Source organism: Hylaeus volcanicus, chromosome 6, assembly GCF_026283585.1.
Source record: "Hylaeus volcanicus isolate JK05 chromosome 6, UHH_iyHylVolc1.0_haploid, whole genome shotgun sequence".
Lineage (NCBI taxonomy): Eukaryota > Metazoa > Arthropoda > Insecta > Hymenoptera > Colletidae > Hylaeus > Hylaeus volcanicus.
In genome coordinates this window covers 17,040,663-17,060,516 of record NC_071981.1, presented here as the reverse complement: position 1 = coordinate 17,060,516, position 19,854 = coordinate 17,040,663, and the positions used below count along the sequence as shown (strand labels likewise).

Below are 19,854 nucleotides of genomic sequence, written 5' to 3'. Positions count from 1 at the left end.
ATGGTCAGGGTCAAAACATATAAACGCTAGATAAGCTGGATGCCATTGGACGCTGTAGTCGTACTCCGAGGCTAAACACGATCGCAGCTCTCCTTGGCTGGTGTCACTTCGAGTGTTTTCCTTATCAGCACGTCATGAGCGTAATTATGCCAGAACGAAGGAAAAGGTCGCGATACCGGGTATGCACCGTGCTCATCGAAGGAGGTGGGAGCACCTGCCACTTCCATCACGTCAGGGATGTGCGCGATGTGTGAGTCAGTGTCCGACGCACCATTGTACGATCCATCGAGCGGCGTCGATCTCTGGATCGTTGGTAAAGGGGCCCAAGTGCAATTGTCGTCGACAGTGATTGTCGCGTGTTCGTTATGGTGTGGCACGAGGTAGGTTATCAAGACACTATATACATTGAGAGCGGCGACTGCGCCACTGGATACGAATAAATTAAGCTCAATCGTCGTCCTTGTGGATCTGATTGCATAATAGCAAAGGGTGCCGCTGATCGAGTGATCCTTCCTCGGGGAACTGTGCGTTTGTCTTCTTCCGGATCGACGTTTCGATTGAGATTGCCGAGAGGGGAGTGCTGGGGATTCTAATGTATCACTGTCATTCTTCAATAACGCTTCGCATTGGAGCTGGAATTGTCGATATGTTTCATAGAGAAGCTGTAGAGGTTGAATATTATTCCTCTTAGGGAAGGTGTCACGTTTGATTTTTATTGAAGACACGAAGAATTAGTGGTTTTCATGTACGATCGTTCATGGTTGATTCACTTTCCTTTGGAACGATTCAATATTCTTCTCATTGGGAGAAATAATTTGTGAATTGTTCAAGTGTTCTTCTTTATATCGACACATTTATTGTAATCATACGACAGAATTGAAGATGGAATTCTGATATGCTTCATAGAGAAGCTGTAGAGGTCGAATATTATTCTTCTTAGGCAAGGTGTCACGTATGATTTTTATTGGAGACACGAAGAATTAGTGATTTTCATGTGCGATTGTTTATGGTTGATTCACTTTCCTTTCTACGGAATGCTTAGGTATTATAAATTTGGAACGATTGACTATTCATCTCTTTGGGGAATATAATTTGTGAATTCTTCTTCTTTATATCGACACATTAATTGAAGTCATATGACAGAATTGCAGATGGAATTCTTGATATGTATCATAGAGAATCTGTAGAAGTTGAATATTATTCTTCTTAGTGGAAGTAGTTAAAAAAGTTGTCACCTATTTCCGAAAATTGAGCACCCCAAGTAGACAACCAACAATACGGTTAATAAATTCCATCAGATAAACGCTAGAATTAAAAGCCTATAAATGGGCTCTATAAATTCTGTTTATCTTTTATTTGTCGAAATTCGTGCCTAGATAAGAATTGTAGTGCGTTTGTCTTCGCTTTCAACGTAAAGCTAAGAAAACGCAGTGAATTATTTAATACGCTATGCACATTAGACAAATTACACATGTCAAGTTCACGTCCATCGCAATCGACGCAAACTTTCTTCAATCTCGTTGGTAAAATCAGGTTTGCGTAGAATCTGTTCGATCCCACGGGCAATTTCCTAACTAAACGAACCACAATTTCCTCGCGGTAATCAAATTCTCTATCTCCTCGCTGTAAATTCGTCACCCGTTAAACCACGTTTACTCCTAGCGCGCGTGCTGCAATAACAGAAGGAACGAAGCAAAACATCGACGTTAAAATTCATATACTATACGTGTGAAGATAATCATCGATCTCGGTCAGATTCTCCTTTTTCTCACCGATCGACTTCCTCCGTCGGCGGTGTTCCGTTTTGTCAGAGAGGCAGGAGGAGGGGAAGTCAGTTTTTCTTTGACGTATCGATTCGATAACTTTTCACGAGCCTTTTTCGTTTCATCGAATGGAAAAGTTTCGAAGGGCCGAACCGTCCCGATTTATCGTCGACGATGCACTCGTCCCTGGCAGCGTTGATCCTCGAGGAAAACTCGCGGAGACGAGGCGGCCTGGCGCGAGGAGGATCGCGAAAATACGACGCGACGGAGAGAAAAAGCCCTGGTAAATCCAGAAGGGTGGGTTGTAATTGTTCGACGTCGATGGGAACGGCTTTCTTTGGCTCGTTCGATCACTAATCATCCCATATAACGATGGTGCTTCGGGAAACGTTTGTTAGATATGCTGGATGAATCTGTTTCTATTTTTATTGGACGGCTTCAAGGGGCGTATAAACATGGAAACGTAGGAAACAAGGTTTCTTAAACGAGGAGAAGAAATATTAGTTAGGTATTTTTCATTTTTAGAGTTTGTTTTAAAAATATCTTCAGGATCTATGAATATCATAGTACACGTAATATATCCTAACTCTTTGCCAAATTTCTGTTTTTATGTGGGCAACATATATCATGCATATAAAATTAAAAGAATGCAAATATTGAGCTATGTTTTCCCACGATAATTTCTTGCTGAAGTATCATAGTGCCTGAGAGTTGCTGCTAAAGTGTTGTTGTAAGAGCTTAACCTCACATCGACGAAATATAGAGATAAAACAAAATTCTTATCTAGAGAAAACTTGGAGTAACGAATAAAAGATAACCAGCCTATGAAAATAGCTTGTTGTTCTATTACATTTGACATTAATATAAATAATATAAATACATACTCTTCTGTTGCAGAAAATATTTAGTGACTATATTTTTTTCATAATAAATATTTCATCCACAACTGTGAAAGTAGTTTTCATCCCCCAAACACAAACATCATACTATCAAAAAGAAATTTTAATTGCTATATATATATCTGCAAAGTGACATAAAAATTTGAGATCGTCAATTGGGTGATGCTCTTTGCCAGACTAGTTATGAATATTCGACAATAAGCATGATAAAATTCAGAGTTTCATCCTCCATGTTCCAAACTGCGAAATCTAGTTGAGTCGTTCGAGCGTTCGTTAACTGGATCAGTTGGATCAGTTGGGGACCTCGTCAGCGTGCATCATTCACGAGACATTTCTGCTGACAAATTCGATTCGACGTTTCTACGACCCGTCTCGGCGTCATTTAAAACATTTAAACCCAAACAGAGAAGTTACTTCTTAACTTTCCTCCGTAACCGAACTTTCCTCTTTCATTAATCGTTCCCGGAATCTCTGATTCATAAATTCCCGCTCCTCCTAACAGTGCAGAGCGAAGAGGTTTCTACTTCACGAGTTGAAGAAGTTTGTTGCAACAGCCTCTGACTCTTGACCTTCTCTTCAACGTTCACAAGTCGATTTCTATGATAGGTTGGAAGGGAATTTTTAAATTTTCATAGTTGAATAGTCGGCAAGGGCTGCCTATAAACTTGCGTACTGTGTTTCAAAGATTTAAAGTCACATATATAATTTAAGTATCTTTAATTATCTATCTTAATATTCCTGCGAGTATTATAGATAAGGGCCCCAGTATACCGATTAGCTCGAGGCCCCATAATGCTGTTGAGACGGGCCTGAATTTAACTTGAATATCATCGATGCCCAATTGTATCACTTTTATCTCGTCGAAACAAGTTTTAGTCCCGTCACTATCCACGCGATTTTTTCTCACCTATCCCCTCTCTTCTCTCGTTACACACGACCTGGTTATCAGTCGGAATGGAGGAAGTCGGGGAAATACCAGCAAGTGGGACTTTCTGACTTATTTGACGGCATCATGGTCGAGACAAATGTCGACAGAAGCTTTTGTGGGGAAAATACACGTTTTAGCGCATCTTCGCTAGGCCTTCATTATTATAAAAACAAATTTATTTTCTGTATATGACACATGGTTACTTTTTAGTGATTCTAAATTTGTATTATACATTCTAGTTTAAAGACTGTGGATATAAAAATACGAATTTGCATTAACGTCCGCAGTCTAATGATGAACAATTATTTCTTGCACTTCCTTGATTTCTCTAATAAATATCCCTTATTCTAATAATTAATGGAGCCTTAGTTTCTTCATCCTCAGTCACTCTATATCCATCGCCAAATCCATCTTCCTGTAATTTCATTTTATTTCTTCATTTCTTATTCATTTATATTCTCCAAAATGTGACATAGAAATATCATCGAGAATGCCTCTCTTTCAGCGTTCACCTTCTTTTTTGCGAAGTATGTTGAAGCAATAGCCTTGGTTAATGTTTACGGTCACGTTTCACAGACGACAAAATATTTTCCAGGTACTCCAGCTGCTGGTGCTGCAGGGATTCCTGGCCGTCCTTGTCGCTGGAAAATCCAGTAAGTGTCCGTCTCTCTTTCTTCGGAGATAATCGCGTTTTCCTTAAGCCGCTTACGGTCCAAGCGTCCATGGAACAGTTGGACGTCTTCGGAGGTGGGCAGGCTGATGTCCTTCGACGAATCACGCTGTTTGTCGCGAGATAAGTTTACTTATGCCCGGGGTTAACTTCGACTCTTCTTTATCGATAGATAAGATATCGATAGCTGCGTGTCCCTATCGATGGAAGTTTGAGTTTGAACACAGGGTGCCACTGCTCCAAAATACCGTATCGAGAATTCTCAAAATTATCCACCCTTTTCTTGCGACTGTTGGGTCGATTCATAAATATCTTCTGTTTTGGTGGTTATTACGGTTCTTATCTAAATCATACTTTTGTATAATTAATGTACAGATTTAAGTGAAAATAAATTAATTTTTATATCATTCTATCTAATGTATTGCAAATTGTAGAATGAATTTAGCCATAAAAAGAAAATTTTGAAAAATTCAGATGTAGGGAATCACGGCGATAAATCTATGAATTTCTAATGCAGCTAGTCGGTATAAAATAATGTAAAATTACGCCAGGAGCAGAATCAGTTGTATATTAAAAATTACATCATTAAAGGATGTCGTAAATTTATGTCAGAGATTACTAGCTGTAGATTTAAAAGTGTCAGCTGCAACCGGTTATAGATTTAAAAATATGATAAAAGTACGTCAGGAGCTAGCAGCATGAAACTAAAAAATTCCATTAAATGACGTCAATGGTCATCTCCACATCCTCCACTGTCTCTCAGTTTTGCCACTTTTCCTGGCAACTTATCCTAGCACTCGAGTTCCCTGCTCCTTCAATATGTCTTCCTTCCTTTCAATTTGTATCGATAGCTTTCACGAATTTCGCGTTTCTTCCTTGTGCAGTTCCGCGAGTGTCCAAAAAGGAGTTCCAGACACGCGGTCCCGTGGAAGAAAATGATCTAAACGGGAAGACAGCCCCATTCAGTTTAGAGGAAACCTATGACGCGAGTTTCCGGGCGATCGGCTTCAACGGCACCTGGATAACGGACACGGAGATCCTTTATATCGATGGTTATACTGGTGACATTCGTCTATTCAATGTGACGTCAAAGACCAGCAGACTCTTCTTGGACTCGTCAGTCCTGGTAAGGCGCAGCTTGCAGTGCCACGTATTGACATTTCTGCTATCTTGGTGTTGGGCATTTGAGAAGACTAGTAGTTTAATATTTGAACACCTTATAAGCATTCGAATGATACAGAGTACATCGAATATTTGCGTATTCGATATTCAAATACTTGTATCTCGATACATCGAGTATTCGAACGTCATTGAATTTTTAATTATTTGAATATTTGTCGATTCAATCATTATTCGAATATTTTTGATTGAGATATCATTTGACGAAAGTTTGAGCAGCTACTCGAGCATCCTTATTCGAATATTTGTGTATTTGAATATCGTTTTACTAAAAAATTGTTACTCGATCATTAATGTTTCAAATTCAATCGCTTAGCAATTGATAGGTGTAAGTAATGATGGAAACTCAGTCTTATCCCTCTTCTACCGACAAAACTCAGATTATAACTTGCCAAAGCCCTGCTTAATTAGTCGAGTAATACGACTTCAGAAGGGTCTTCCAATTCCTTTGTGCATTAAGCTTTCGAGAAGTTATCCCACGCCGTCGTGGTTTTGAAATAAGATTCAAACGATAACCTGGCCCGTTGGATATTAAATTATGAAAGTTGAATTGTTGAAAATGCGAAACTGTGTCAAGCAAACATTCGCAGCTCGGGATCTATGGGCGAGATCTGCCGAAGCTTGAAAAATAAGGTCTGAATAATATCACAAATTATATAAATACGATATTTCACGAAATTCTTATTTTATTAGATGTAGAATGTTCAGTTAATTAACGTATCAATTGTCAAAGCTTGAAAAATATAGAATGTTCTGTTAGATATAGATATTAGATATAGAATGTTCAGTTAATTAACGTCCCAATTGCTTCCAACTGTAAGCCAATAGGTTTACCCTTAATAATGTCGCTTTCAAGTATGTCGTTACCGAACAATCATGTTGTCGGATTCACCACGTGAAGATTCGACCCTTGATCGATGGTATCGACAAGCTAATGCTACGTTATCGGTCGACACAAACAATCTATCACTTATCGTATCGTAACGCGTCAGATAACCTGGCACGAAATCAATTGTATCAATATTTGACGTTATCCAAATATTGATTCGAGTGTCTCCCGGTAGCTTGATCTTTTTCCGTGTGTTTGTCGTTCTAATACGACCAGCTACCTTTCGCCTTTTTACCAATGAAGTTGAATATAGTCGTTAAGTAGTCACAATTTCTTAAATGTTTTTCAGAGCCCCTACGACAAGCCTACGCTTAGTCTTTCCTACGACAATTCTCACCTCTTGATTGGATATGATTTCATGTCTGTAAGTCTCTAATACTTTTAATTGATTCGTACTACGTTAATTCAAAAGAAAAAATCAAGTTGCAAGTTGGAATAGGATCGATCGGATCGAAACAAGAGATTTCGACTGCTCAAGGTCACCCCCTCCAATTTATTTCACGTCCCGTTAATTATTGTTTTCACGATCTCGACGTAATAGAGTTCTATATTATCTATCCTAGGTACCAACTGGCAATTTGATTATGTAATATTATTTGAATCAATAGGGAAACTTAAGGAAATGTTTTTACCAATTTTCAGGTGTTCAGACATTCAGCCTTCGTGAAGTTCGTCGTTTACAGTATTAAACAAAAGTGAGTGCCTCGATTTCCACGTCAAAATCGTTCTACGGATAACTTTAACGATTCTCTGATAAACTAAATTGCCAAACAATGCCATACTTTTGCGACAATAATGATAAAATTGATATACGTTGCGCTATGTACATACTGTGCTCCGTTTGACAACTTGAAGGGCAGAAACTGTGCTTGGATTTTCATGATAAGTTAGATTAGGATCATTGAATGTACGAAGTTCATTATGGATATTATTATTCAAACATTGGAATAGTTCAATGCCACTATTCGAATACCGGAGTACTTCAATATCATTCTTTCAATATTTGAAGAGACTTCGAAGTATCTTCTTCATTCAAAGATTCAAGTATTTGAATATCATTACTCAATTAATTTATAAGGCTTTCAAGTATCTACATTCAAACATTTGTGTACTTGAATATCGTTATTCCAATATTTAAAGAGGTCTATAAGTAACTTTATTTAAGGAATTGAGTACCTCAGAGCTACTCACTAGAAAGTTTGAAAATCATTGTCATTAATCGATATCGCGTTGAATTCTCGGTTCAATTCGCTTTGAATTATCTCAAATTTTGTATACTCGTTTCGTACGCCTAGATCTTACACGGAATTGGCGAAAGGCAAATATTTGGCGTTGGCGAAATGGTCGCCCACGGAGAACGCTGTGGTTTACGTTTTGGACAATGACATTTATTACGAGAAGATCTCCGATAGACGCAATGATCCTGTACGGTTGACGAACACAGGTGTCCCAGGTATCGTTTACAATGGCGTTCCTGATTGGGTCTACGAAGGTGAGTGAAAGATCTGACGAAAAATGTTATTATACAGAGTCGTTATTAGAGTTCTTATCTATTATGGCAACTGAGAGAAAAATCAGAAGAAAACTGTACATTTGATGCAAATGCATAATCTTATGATACAAGCAAATATGATAAATACGGTCGGTTCTATAAGTATTCGTACTTTGTGTCTATTGACAAAATTCCAAATTTTTGTGATATTTCAAATGTCACGTTTGATTTTAAATATGTACATGAATACACTCGCACGGTGCACTCGTACGGTACATTAGTATTATTATGCGAAAGAAGGGATTAATGTCTGTCGAAGTGTGACTTAATGATCGAGACAATCGGTATACGAATATTCACAGAGGAGGTCCTCGCCTCCGCTGTCGCACTCTGGTTCTCTCCCGATGGAGATTATCTCGCATTCGCGACCTACAATGACAGCGCAGTGAAAGACTTCACGATCCCGCATTATGGGAAGCCAGGCAGCATGGAGGATCAATACCCTAAGGAGGTGAAGATCAAGTATCCCAAGGTGAGCTTAAGGAACCAACAATAGCGTATTTCGCTTTAAAAAAATTGGTCGCTCTTCTTTCGATTTCCAAGTTGCTATATTCTTTCAAAAAGTTTGCGGCTAACTTTGTTTAAAAACAAAGTGTTAGCCTCGTATAAATTTTCGTAAGTAATTTTCTGGCAGTCAACGTGTTAATAAAAGTTCGAAATATATTCCAGCAACTTGTTCTAATCTATTATTGTGACTTTTCAGGCGGGCAGCTCAAATCCATCAGTGTCTCTAAGCATGGTCAATTTGAGTAATCCGTCTGCCGGATTGATCAAACTCGAGGCACCAGTTGACATCATTGGCGAGTATGTATCCTAGAACCCTAAGGCATCCGCAATTATGGTTGACTTATCGTATTATCACATGACTCGCAACAGAGTGAGATACGGGTGACTTCATCTCCCTTATTAAATATCTTATTATATCCATCCCAAACAAGTCGCTTGTATGAAATTCAAATGCTCGATGAACCTGCAAAAATTGAAATTAAACACATACCATTTAGTCGTATAATTCGTTTCAATTAAATTAGTCCTTGCTATTTGTATAATTCTTTATTGTCTATCATAATAAATAAATAAATAGAACTAACAGATCTATCACTAAAATAAAAGTCACTTAATTCAGCTTCGCATTCAACGATGACCCTCTCTACTCAACGTTTTCACCATCAAAGAATTCTTTCGTGTCCTACCCAACCAAATATTGAGAAGTTCAATTTCAACAGGGACTACATTCTCTACACCGTCACCTGGGCGATGAATTTCGTGGCAGCTACCTGGACGAACCGCGTACAGAACAAATCTCAGGTTGTCTACTACAGCGTCTCAGGGTTGCTCTCCGACGACGCAAAGAAGATGACGATCCCCAAGCACATGTACCAAGAAGAACACTCTGGCTGGCTACGTATCTACCCTGCAGTGTTCACCAATCGCTATGCCATCGTCCTACAGTTACAGGACTCTGGAACGAACGCTGGACGATTCATCCACGCGATGAAATTCGACTCCGACGAGAGCGGAAAGTTCCTCAGGAAGAGGGACCTGACTCCAGGCGCGGCAGAAGTCACGTCTATCGTTGCTGTGACTGAGGACAAGAATGTTTTATACTATTTGGGGACTGGAGTTGACAAACCGACGCAGAGGAACCTGTATTCGGTTCCCTTGGATGGCAGTGAGGCACCTTCTTGCCTGTCCTGCGATGTCAAAACACCTGAGGGTGAGTTCAGGGAGGGAAAGAGGGTTGTTGGTTACTACGAGTGATTTCAGGGTGCTGGTTTAACCCTTTCAGACCCGAATTACTTTTTTTTCTCGTGCTAATGTAGTTTAGTTTTTAGGGTTAATTTGGACTGAAGTTAGTATGGAAAAAATAAATAAAAATCCTAGTAGTGTAGTTTTCGCTCAAAAGATATTGTCGGTCTTGTGTGTGGTAATTTTTAACCGACTTCGAAAAGGAGGAGTTTACTCAATTCGACATGTATATTTATTTATTTATTTTTTTTTTGCGTCTTCAATTGTAGATGCCAGGTCTGGAAGGATTAATGTGATTAGCTTGGAGATTAAAGTATCGGGTTGTCCAAGAAATTTTGTTGATACAAGATCCATATAAAAATACGTATTTTCGAAATCTTATTTAGAAAATTACTGGCAACTCCTCTTATAATACTTTATTAACGATACTTTGTACAACATCCTCGTATTGACGTTTCCCCAGGCAACAATTGCACCTATGTCTTCCCCTTCTTTTCTGCGGAGAATTCGTATTACGCATTGAGTTGCATGGGGCCAGATCCAACGGTTGTGATGATCCTCGACACTAACCACAAGGTGCTGTACTCGTGGGAGGAGAATCGATCTCTGAGAAGGAGATTGGCCGATCGTAAGCAGCCACGCATCCAGAATCTCAATGTGAGGGCGAACGGGTACAACAGCAACGTTAGATTGTATTTGCCACCCGATTTTGACGAAAGGAAATCGTACCCTCTGCTGATCAACGTGTAAGTATTGAATGTACAACGAGTTTTTCAAAAGGGACTTTAGGACTTTGTTTTTCAATGAAACATAAATGGCGTGGAATACATTTGATAATTTTATTTTAAATGAAAGTACACACGTACTTAGTTCACAAGGTGTCTAAGGTGTCAAATATAAAAAAGCAGTCGACAACTGTCACGTTGGAGCATACTTCCTGCGAGAATACTATAATAAACCCTCGACGCAATGCAGCCTGTTACCGCTCATCGATAACGTTCGAAAGGCATTCATTCGACTCTTCGACTTCCCTCGATAACTCAAGTACAAAATTCGTGCCAGCAAAACCGTGCAACCTCTCAATGCCTCTACTTAATCCCAAGTCTCGTATTCAAGCTGCCAGCGTGTCAGATGGGTGCAGGCACCCGACAGCGGTCGTTGTGCCACTAGGCTGACGCCTAGCCTGATTGATCAGCAAGCAAAAAGAATCATGATCTCGATTTAAAATTACAGCCTCGGGATACGTTCGGGATCGGAACGTTGTTCGATAGATGCTTCCTTCATCTCTTTACCTTCTTTTAACCCTGTTAAAACATTTCAAAAGCTGTGTTATAGTATTATTTCTGAGGAATAATTTCTATATTGTACACTATCGCTCAGTTTTTGAATTGTTTCAAAGGCTTATTTCACTGGTGATCAAGATATAAATTTTAATGCATCATTTAAATTTTCAAAGTTAGTATTATTTATATTGAAGCAAGTTCTCGAAACCGTCTTTCCAGGTACTCTGGTCCCAACACCGTCAGGATCACCGAGGCGAACTCGCACGGTTTCGAGTCCTACATGACGACCAACAGGAGCGTCATTTATGGTCACATCGACGGTCGTGGGTCCGCCTTCAAGGGCAGCAAGATGCTGTTCGAGATCTACCGACGCATGGGAACCGTAGAAATCGAAGACCAAATCGCCGTCACTCGGTAGGGGGATCGTCGTTTTCGTGAATTTGCTGTTATGGGATTATTCCATAATTATATTCTATATAGTGTAAATTTAGTCTTACTTTCAAATTATACTTAGCCTCGAGACTTTCGCCAACTAGAAACTTTATTCTTTAATTCGACAATTTTTCCAGTGTTATTTTCTGTAATCACCCTTGGTACTTGTTTGATAAACAGGTCATTGCAAGAGAAATATTCCTGGATCGATCGAAATAGAACCGCAATATGGGGCTGGAGCTACGGCGGTTTTGCCACGGCCATGACGTTAGCCACTGACGTGGATTCCGTTTTCAAGTGTGGCATATCCGTTGCACCTGTGACATCCTGGATTTATTATGGTAATTTTCTCACAGTATGAATAGCAGTACACGGTAATTGTGGCAATTGGTTATGGTATAACTTCCGTTTATCACTGCTGCTCGTTTAACATTCATTACCACGCGTGAATTGGTCAGTAAGAAGATTCCATTTTTGTCATGGTATTTAAAGCAGTTTCTGATATCGTTTTCGAGTGTTAATGGGTAAGGCGAGTACTCTGCGGATATTGTACATTATGTTGTCAAGACTTGGCCGTTACATTTATCAATACAGCGTTCTACATTATCAGCAACTTGTCTTACTAACAGAGTATTCAATATTACCAGCAGAGTAACCTGTCTTATCAACGGATCGTTCTACATTACCACCAAAGTAATCTGACTTATCAATCCAGTGCTCTGTATTACCGAGTCGTGACGAAAGAGTTACTCTAGCCTACAGAGAGTTTACTTCCTCCTCTTCTTTTTCTGTTCTCTCTTTCACGATAAAGCCTTAACAATGACTTTTCTGTTCTTCGCAACCAGCAAGTATGACTCCTCGAGAAAATCACAGCTTTGGAAGCATCTGTCTCAAATTAATCTCTCTACATATTCGAGTATAATTCCTGCTTAACCGAAAACACCTTCTTCAATTCCATTTCTAATGAATTGCAGACTCCATCTACACCGAGCGATTCATGGGTCTGCCAACCCCAGAGGACAACCTCGCGGGCTACAATGGCACAGACGTTACCAGAAAGGTTGATGGTATCCGTGGCAAGAAGTTCATGCTGATACACGGTACCGAGGACGACAACGTGCACTACCAGCAGTCCATGGCCTTGAACAAAGCCCTGGTGCACGAAGACATAATGTTCCAGCTCCAGAGTTACACGGACGAGGCTCACGGGCTAACCGGGGTATCTCCTCACCTTTACCACACCATGGACCGATTTTGGAGCAATTGCTTCGGCGACTCGCGTGCTCACTGACCCGAATCCCTTCCGGATCACCAACCAGGAAAACGTCGGTTTGGTCGATTGTCTTCCTGAAACCACCGATGTGACTCCGTGGGCGTCGCTCGATCGGCGACCAGCTAATCCGTGAATCAGCTACTAGTTTCGTTCCTTGTCGTTCGAACGACCACCTTAAATCATTCGGTGGCACCGGCGGGATCGATTTTAACACCGTCGATATGTAGAACAAAGACGGAGGTCGTCGATCCTGCCTTTCCGTTGTTCCTAGTCGATTCTTCGACGAAAACGTGGGGGCAATTGAGGTTTGCTCTTCGGAAACGGTACTAGGTTCGTTGGAATATAAACGAGATATTTTTATACAATTTTTTGGAGAGTATAAGTAAGGGTACTTGGAAAACTTGATTATTTTTAGAGGTAGGAAAGAATGATAAAATTTTAATAATTGCTTCATGTATGACTTTTTTGGGGTAGCGAAACATGATGATCTTCATCGACTATGCATTTTAGTTATCGGCATTTCAGTTATCGAACTGTTGGTTCTCTTCAGGGTATGATTTTAAAAATAATATTCTACATCAATATCAAAAGTGATCAATTTAGAGTGACATTAGGAAAAGCAGTGACAGGAAAGACAGGAAACGTAAGCTTCTATATGGAAACTCTTTGCTGGCTTGTCAAAATATTTGTCCACTTAATTTACAAAATTAAAGTCTCGTTTATATCGTAGCCTTACTGGTATTCGGGCTGAAGAAATGAGATTTGTTGGAAGGAAGAGTTTAAATGCAAATGAACATCGGATAGATCGTTGTATACCTTTGAAGATCGATTGTTTTTCGAACGCGTGATCGATTGTACATGTTCATCGTTGATGTACGGAACAACGTACATTTTTTAAAAGCGGTGACATTCCAAGGGAATCGATATTCGAGGGTGTTCGACGGATTCAGCGACAGTCAAGTTGGTGGAAGATGGATTGCACCGAAGATGGAAGTAAGAGGTGCTTTCATGGTGATCTTTAGACTGTTTTTCTGAATTTTTTCCAAATAAAATTGGAAGTTCAGTGACCAAATTGGAACATTCGTTAGAATATTCAAAGAAGGACGTGTACTCTGCCAAACAGATATAAAATTAGAACTTTTAAGTTTTGAATAGTACATAAGATCATAATTAAAAGAGAATTATTCAATTCTGTATGAAGATTTCTACTGCTAACAAAATTCCCTCTCTGGAACAGATGGTTCTCTAACATAAAACGTAGTTTATATATACATTTATAATATTCAAATAAATCAATTTTAATTCGTAGTTAAACAGAAAATAAGTACAACAATTATACATTACCATTATACACTTTATTATTTTATATATTCTATACATATTGAATTATTATATTTATGTAGTTTTCTCATAAAATTACATTGACTTATTTAAAAACTATAATGTATATGTATAATTGCCTGGAAAAATTGTAAAGTTTTGTATGAAACATGTAAAGAGTATGAAGTTTCCAAATAAAATGACCACCACAATCTATTTTATGAAATATTCAGCCAAATACTTTTTTATGACAATCGAAGAGGTCCAATACAATAAGGTCTTAAACGTATCAATAGATCGAATACTTGGAAAGACCACGAATTTGAAAATCGACAACTCGTCGCTCAATTCAAATTCGAGCGTTGATATAACATATTTCAAGAACAAAACAAAAGTGGACCGCAGAACGGACATTTAATCAACGCTCTGCAGTATTTTATCCACTGCACAATTATTCATACAGAAATGTTCCGCGTTGGATGATTTCATTTACGTCGAAAAAAAAGGTGGATGGCTAAAGAGCATATTTCACGATCGCTGATTCGAGATTCCTCTTTGTTATATTTTCCCGCGAGCAACGCTTGGCAGCGTTTTCTGGTCGAATTGAGTTAACGCCGAGACAGAAATATAAAATGCGTTACCTGTAGAGCGTCCTACGAACGTAGCCCTAGCTGCAAATTCAATAATTCTGAAACTAATATTTTTCGTCCATTTGCAGCAACTAATCTATTCTCGTAAATAATGTAGAGCGTATATCTGCGTTAACTGCTGTTCTTTTTCGTTAAATTGCATTTTTCGATCGGTCATACGACAGAATAAATCAGATTTTTCATTGAATTGCTGAATTTAATTCTTGAATTGCAGTTTTGTATCGCATTTCTGTATTAAATTCTTATTCATGAACACCTTCAAAAACTAAAACAGGCCCACAGGAAATCTCCTAACATTTCTACTTGAACGATAAATCGAAGAGTTTATGTTACAGTAGCACTCCGCTAAAGTTGTGTAATTTCATTCAGCGCTTCGTTACGTTGAAAATTAGGTGACTTTTGTGCACGGTGAAACTATGAACCGCGAAATATCCACTTCATCGCTGAACGCGTGATTTATGAGTAATTATTCAGGTAAGCGAACGAGCAATAACCGCGGTAAAAAACCAACGAGCAGAAAGTATCATAAATGTCAGAACAGTGTGGGGCAAAGTGCGTACAATGATGCGTTCCGCTCGAATCGTGGAAGGAATAAAAATACAGAGAGACAAACGTTCCCTTCCTTTGGTTACCGAATCGATTGCATCTCGTGGCAGCACTCGACGAATTAATCGACGATTCGCACGAGTAGTTGCGCTGGATTTGTTGTTTTCACGTACGAATTTCAAGCACAACACGCTTCTCGACTCTGTGACCTAAAATACTTTATTCCGTCTCACTTCGTTCCTCTGTTACGTTTGTTTTCATACCTGCGGTTCTTTCCTACCCGCCCACCCTCTTCCACGCTTCTTCAGTATTTCTCCGAGGCACTACTGTGTCTTCTAACCGCTCTTCCGTTCACTTTTTCCTGTTCAATCGTTTGTTTCCATCTTTACGTGTATCGTTTCCTGCAATTTATCTCTTCTTTTGCTTTAACTTTGTTCCACTGCTCTGTGTCTTCCCTAGACCACCGCCATACGCTTTTTCCGCCATATTTCATTTTTGTCCCTCTTAACCGATTATCCAGGCCGCGGGAAATGTTTTATGCCTTCAGTTTTGTTAACTGTTTACGAAATGGTGACGGAAATTTGAATATATTCGCGTCAGTCGGATGGTCGTTTAACATGAAATGTAGTTTCATTCTTTAATTCCAATAATTTTGTTCAAACCATCCTGTATTGTCTACCATTATTAACACTAAGTTTACGGAGATTTCTCACCATATTTCTAAATATTACTGAAGCGATGTCTTTCTGAGCGAAGTCGATTTACTAGAATTAATTAGAACGTTTAGACAAAAATGAATTTGGACGTACGCTTATTTCTCAACACGACAAAAGTTAGCTTAAATGGTTGTCAAAAAATGTAAACGGTTTCTGTAATTGTCCTGAAATTCAGGATGGTTCAAAACGACCTAGCAAACCCAGTGTTAAAAATGAATAACTAAACGTTCACTACAATTCCTAAGCCTTACGATTGGCTGCATTTTCAATTTACACCAAACAGTTCCGGACGTGGAACAAAATAGACCAGAAACCTGGCACGAAGTTACGTGCCAAGTATCAAGAAGTAAAGACATCCATGACAAAGTTCGCCCCTTCCCCGCTCGCCGAGGCCAATTCCATCGGTCCCTCCGGTCAAAGGGACTTTTGTGAAATTTAATCAGTTGGGCACGTATCGTTCCTCGCGTCACAACGCCCGAAGAACTTCCCTGGAGGGGGTTGGGGATTGAACACCCGCCTCTGTACAGTAGCTACGGGCTCGGTGACCTGGAATCCTGATTCGCCAGTCAGCGGGAAGAAAAATTCGGCGGATGAGGAACAGGGACGTTACACCCTGAAAAGTTTCCCCTCGCAACGGCGTTTCCCTTGCGTCGCGCTGCGGTAATGGTTGACGAGCCACCGCAAGGGGTTGTGGACGGGGTTAAATGAATATCGGTCGTTCGCGGTGACGGTGGCGGTGGTGGGTATTCGTGGCGAGATTTTGGGGACACATCTCGGTGAGTGCTGTTTCTGGTAGGTGATGGAACCACTCGATGACCTTCAACCTCGAAGGGTGCAAGGGCTGCCGCGAGGGGTTTGAAAACAGAGAGATTAATAGATTGAGTAACACGTTGGCTATTAACCCTTTGACTGCGAAGGGCGTATATGCGTATACGTCCTTGAGAAATCAATTTTTTAAAAATATTTTTTTATGGGGGATGATCAGACGAGACTTTTTTATATTTACAGTTTATTCGTAGGACGCTTAGTTTTGAAAATAAAAATTGAAAAGCTCGAAGTTGGTTGCAGAAACTGAATTTCAGGAAAAAGGTCTTCGAAGTTTTCACTTTTTATCCTTGAAACTAAACGTCGTAGGAATAACCTGTAAATATAAAGAAGTTTCATGTTGTCATTTTCCATGAGGTGATATTTTTTTTTTAATTCTTTAAGACAATAGCAACAGGATCAGATCACTACGAGAATTCAGGAAAAAGGTCTTTTAAATTTTAAATTTTTATTTTCGAAATTAAACGTCCTATGAATAAACTATGAATATAAAAATGTTTGCAGTCCAGTAATCACTTAGCCTAACTTAATACCGCGTGTATCGCGATGGCTGATGTCTTTATCGCAGGCCAACATCAACCACCCACGCGAGGATATCCGTTTCCCTGCGAACTGGGCTAAGGCCTCGCTCGGCATCGTGTATGCATATCCCAGTCGCTTAAACGCCGCTTTAACAACCGAAGAACATCGCGAAGGACTACTTGGCACGCGAACCTAAGCGTCCAGGGTGAATTGTAGCGGAAGAATTGCTCTTCAAACGGATCGAGACCGTCCCAAAAATTGTTTGTCGAGTGTCCAAGACGAATGGGCAATTCAAAGCGACCGGATAGGCAGAGTCGCCTACTCGAAACAATCGGATAAATGTCGACGCAGTGGCTAACTGCGGAGAAACAGTTCTTTGATGGATATAAATGGCTGCGGATTATGCTACTGTGCCTCGAGGTTGCCTCAGTGATTTCGGGACAGGCTCTACTTTTTACGAAATACAATTCCCTCGTGTATATATCATTTAATGTAAAACTGTAATATTTCCATATATTTCTGTGGCGTAACCTTCTCGATGCTCGACAACAACGCTATCCTCGCATTTTTCGACGGAGAAGGCAATATTATCGGATGGATATTTGGATTCTTGATGAAAAAGTACATAGAAAAGGTGGGGTAAAGTCTTCCTGGGATTACAGGGATATTCTACTAGCAGTTCTGTTTGGAAATTGTATTATTGGTGGCACGTTTCTAATTCTTTTCTGTCGAACTCAATACCTCGTGACTAATTAAAATCTATTATCTATGTTAACAAACCCCGCCACTATTAAAATATTAATAAATTAATACCAGATGCGTGAGCGAAGTTAATTTCTTGATACGAATACATAAAAATGTGTCCTGTACCAGCATTGTAGCAATAATACCATCCATTGCTCTTATGTAACAAAATCCTACACGATGAAAAGATGCACTTATGCAGAACGAAATATTAATATTAGTATATTTATTAATAGAATACATTCTGTACATTTTTTGTATGTTTTCCATACTAGCATGCGCCATAAGTGCATAAAATCCGCAGTCTTTTCCTTAAAGCGTCTTAAACAAAAAAATCTTCCACCACTTTGAAAAATATTGTTGCTGGAATATTGTATGTATTCACCCCTCCAGTTTGCAACTCTTCCGTAAAAAATTTCATCATCGTATCAACCCCCTCCATACTTCCTGAAACTGTCTCAGGGAGAACCTCGAAGCAGAAAAATTGGACTGCGTGTATCCCACTTTTCCAGCCGTTGGGCGACGCACTAAGCGGTCCCGTCGCATGCAAATCCTGGCGATCAAGGAAACAACCATCGATTTGTCATCCCCAGAGCTCCGCGACTCGCAGAGGGATGGGGGTGTGGGAATAGGAAGCCAGCGACGGTATCCGGGTTCCCTTTCTCTCAGTCCCATCTCGCGGAACACGAAGATCGGTGTTCGCGTCACCGATAGCGTTTACGCGCAATGAAAAGCACTGGTGACAGAGAGAGCCATTGTTGCAACCCCCGGCACGGGGGTTGACAATGGGTTGCTACGTTACTACCCTGCTCCAACAGGAAGACTCCCAACGCGGGAAATAGACTCCGTACCTTTTGTCTAGCCCTTCCAGCCTCCGCTAACTCGTAGCTTTTCATTCCGACTATCGCCCTCTCCCTTCTGTCGTCACTTTTCCCTCTTCTTTTTTATCAGCGTTCTCCGCCCTCTATCTCCTCCCTTTTTCGTACCTCTTCTTTGCTTCTATTTGCTGTGGGGACGGATCGGACCGAATGAATCTTCGATACTTTGTCGCTTTGCATTGTTCATAGGCGAGACCCGATCGTTGGCTGATTATTCAGGGCGGAGGGATTTATGAGGGGAGTTGTTAATCGAGCGAGGTATCTTTTTAGGATTAAGGGTGATTCGTGGTGGAAAGAGAAAAGCGAAATTATTTGTGAACACTTTTTACAGGCTTGTTTGAAGATATTTGGAAGACGACAGTTTTCAAAAGACATCACATCTTTTCAGTTTCATATGGACAACTTTATAAACTTTATTTGACAAAATTCATCGTTTGGACGTGTGTCAAGTTCGACGAGTCGTTTCATTTAACGTTCAGATTCAACATCCTTGAATATTTATGCAAAATGTTTTGTAAGTCTTCCTCTAGTGAGACGAGTACCGTTGAAGAACTTCAGTGGATGACTTTGGAAGCTTTCAGACGTATTCAAATATTCATTTGGGTCTACTAATATTGTTCGATATCTACCATGGTACATGGATCTAAATGCCTGAATATTTCACGCGTACGTAACGTGTTGTTATGGAAGATTTATGAAGCTTCTCGCTATAAACAGAAATCCAAAGATAGCCTGTCTGTAACCGTCTGTTGCGGGCGTTGAAAAAATTTGTTGGCGTTCCAGATTCTTCAAAATCTTGGATCGAAGAATCTTTCGTCACGAATAATACCGATTACCAAACAAGAAAGGAGGTATAAAAACGCGAGGATCATTTGGAAGATTCTTCGCTTTCGCGATACCAAACAATGCATGAAGCGGTTTTGTAAAACGTTTGGTCGCTCGTAGACTGCCAATATCAACGAGTGGCATCGCGGAAGCTTCGAAAGAACTCTTCAAGAAAGAACACGCTTTTTCGGCGGTAGCACGGCAACCGCTA

At 39.9% G+C, this 19,854-nt stretch overlaps 1 protein-coding gene across 1 annotated transcript; it reads left to right on the top strand.

Moving 5' to 3' along the window:
- The first annotated feature begins 245 nt into the window (after positions 1-245).
- LOC128878423 (venom dipeptidyl peptidase 4) lies at positions 246-14,163 on the top strand. Its single transcript, XM_054126621.1, has 13 exons — positions 246-380; positions 4,186-4,243; positions 5,145-5,386; positions 6,618-6,692; positions 6,971-7,023; positions 7,624-7,820; positions 8,183-8,352; positions 8,584-8,684; positions 9,107-9,597; positions 10,093-10,375; positions 11,132-11,326; positions 11,525-11,685; positions 12,319-14,163. Exons 1-13 carry the CDS (start codon positions 366-368, stop codon positions 12,633-12,635), a joined length of 2,358 nt encoding a protein of 785 aa, XP_053982596.1. The 5' UTR covers positions 246-365; the 3' UTR covers positions 12,636-14,163.
- The last annotated feature ends 5,691 nt before the right edge of the window (positions 14,164-19,854 follow it).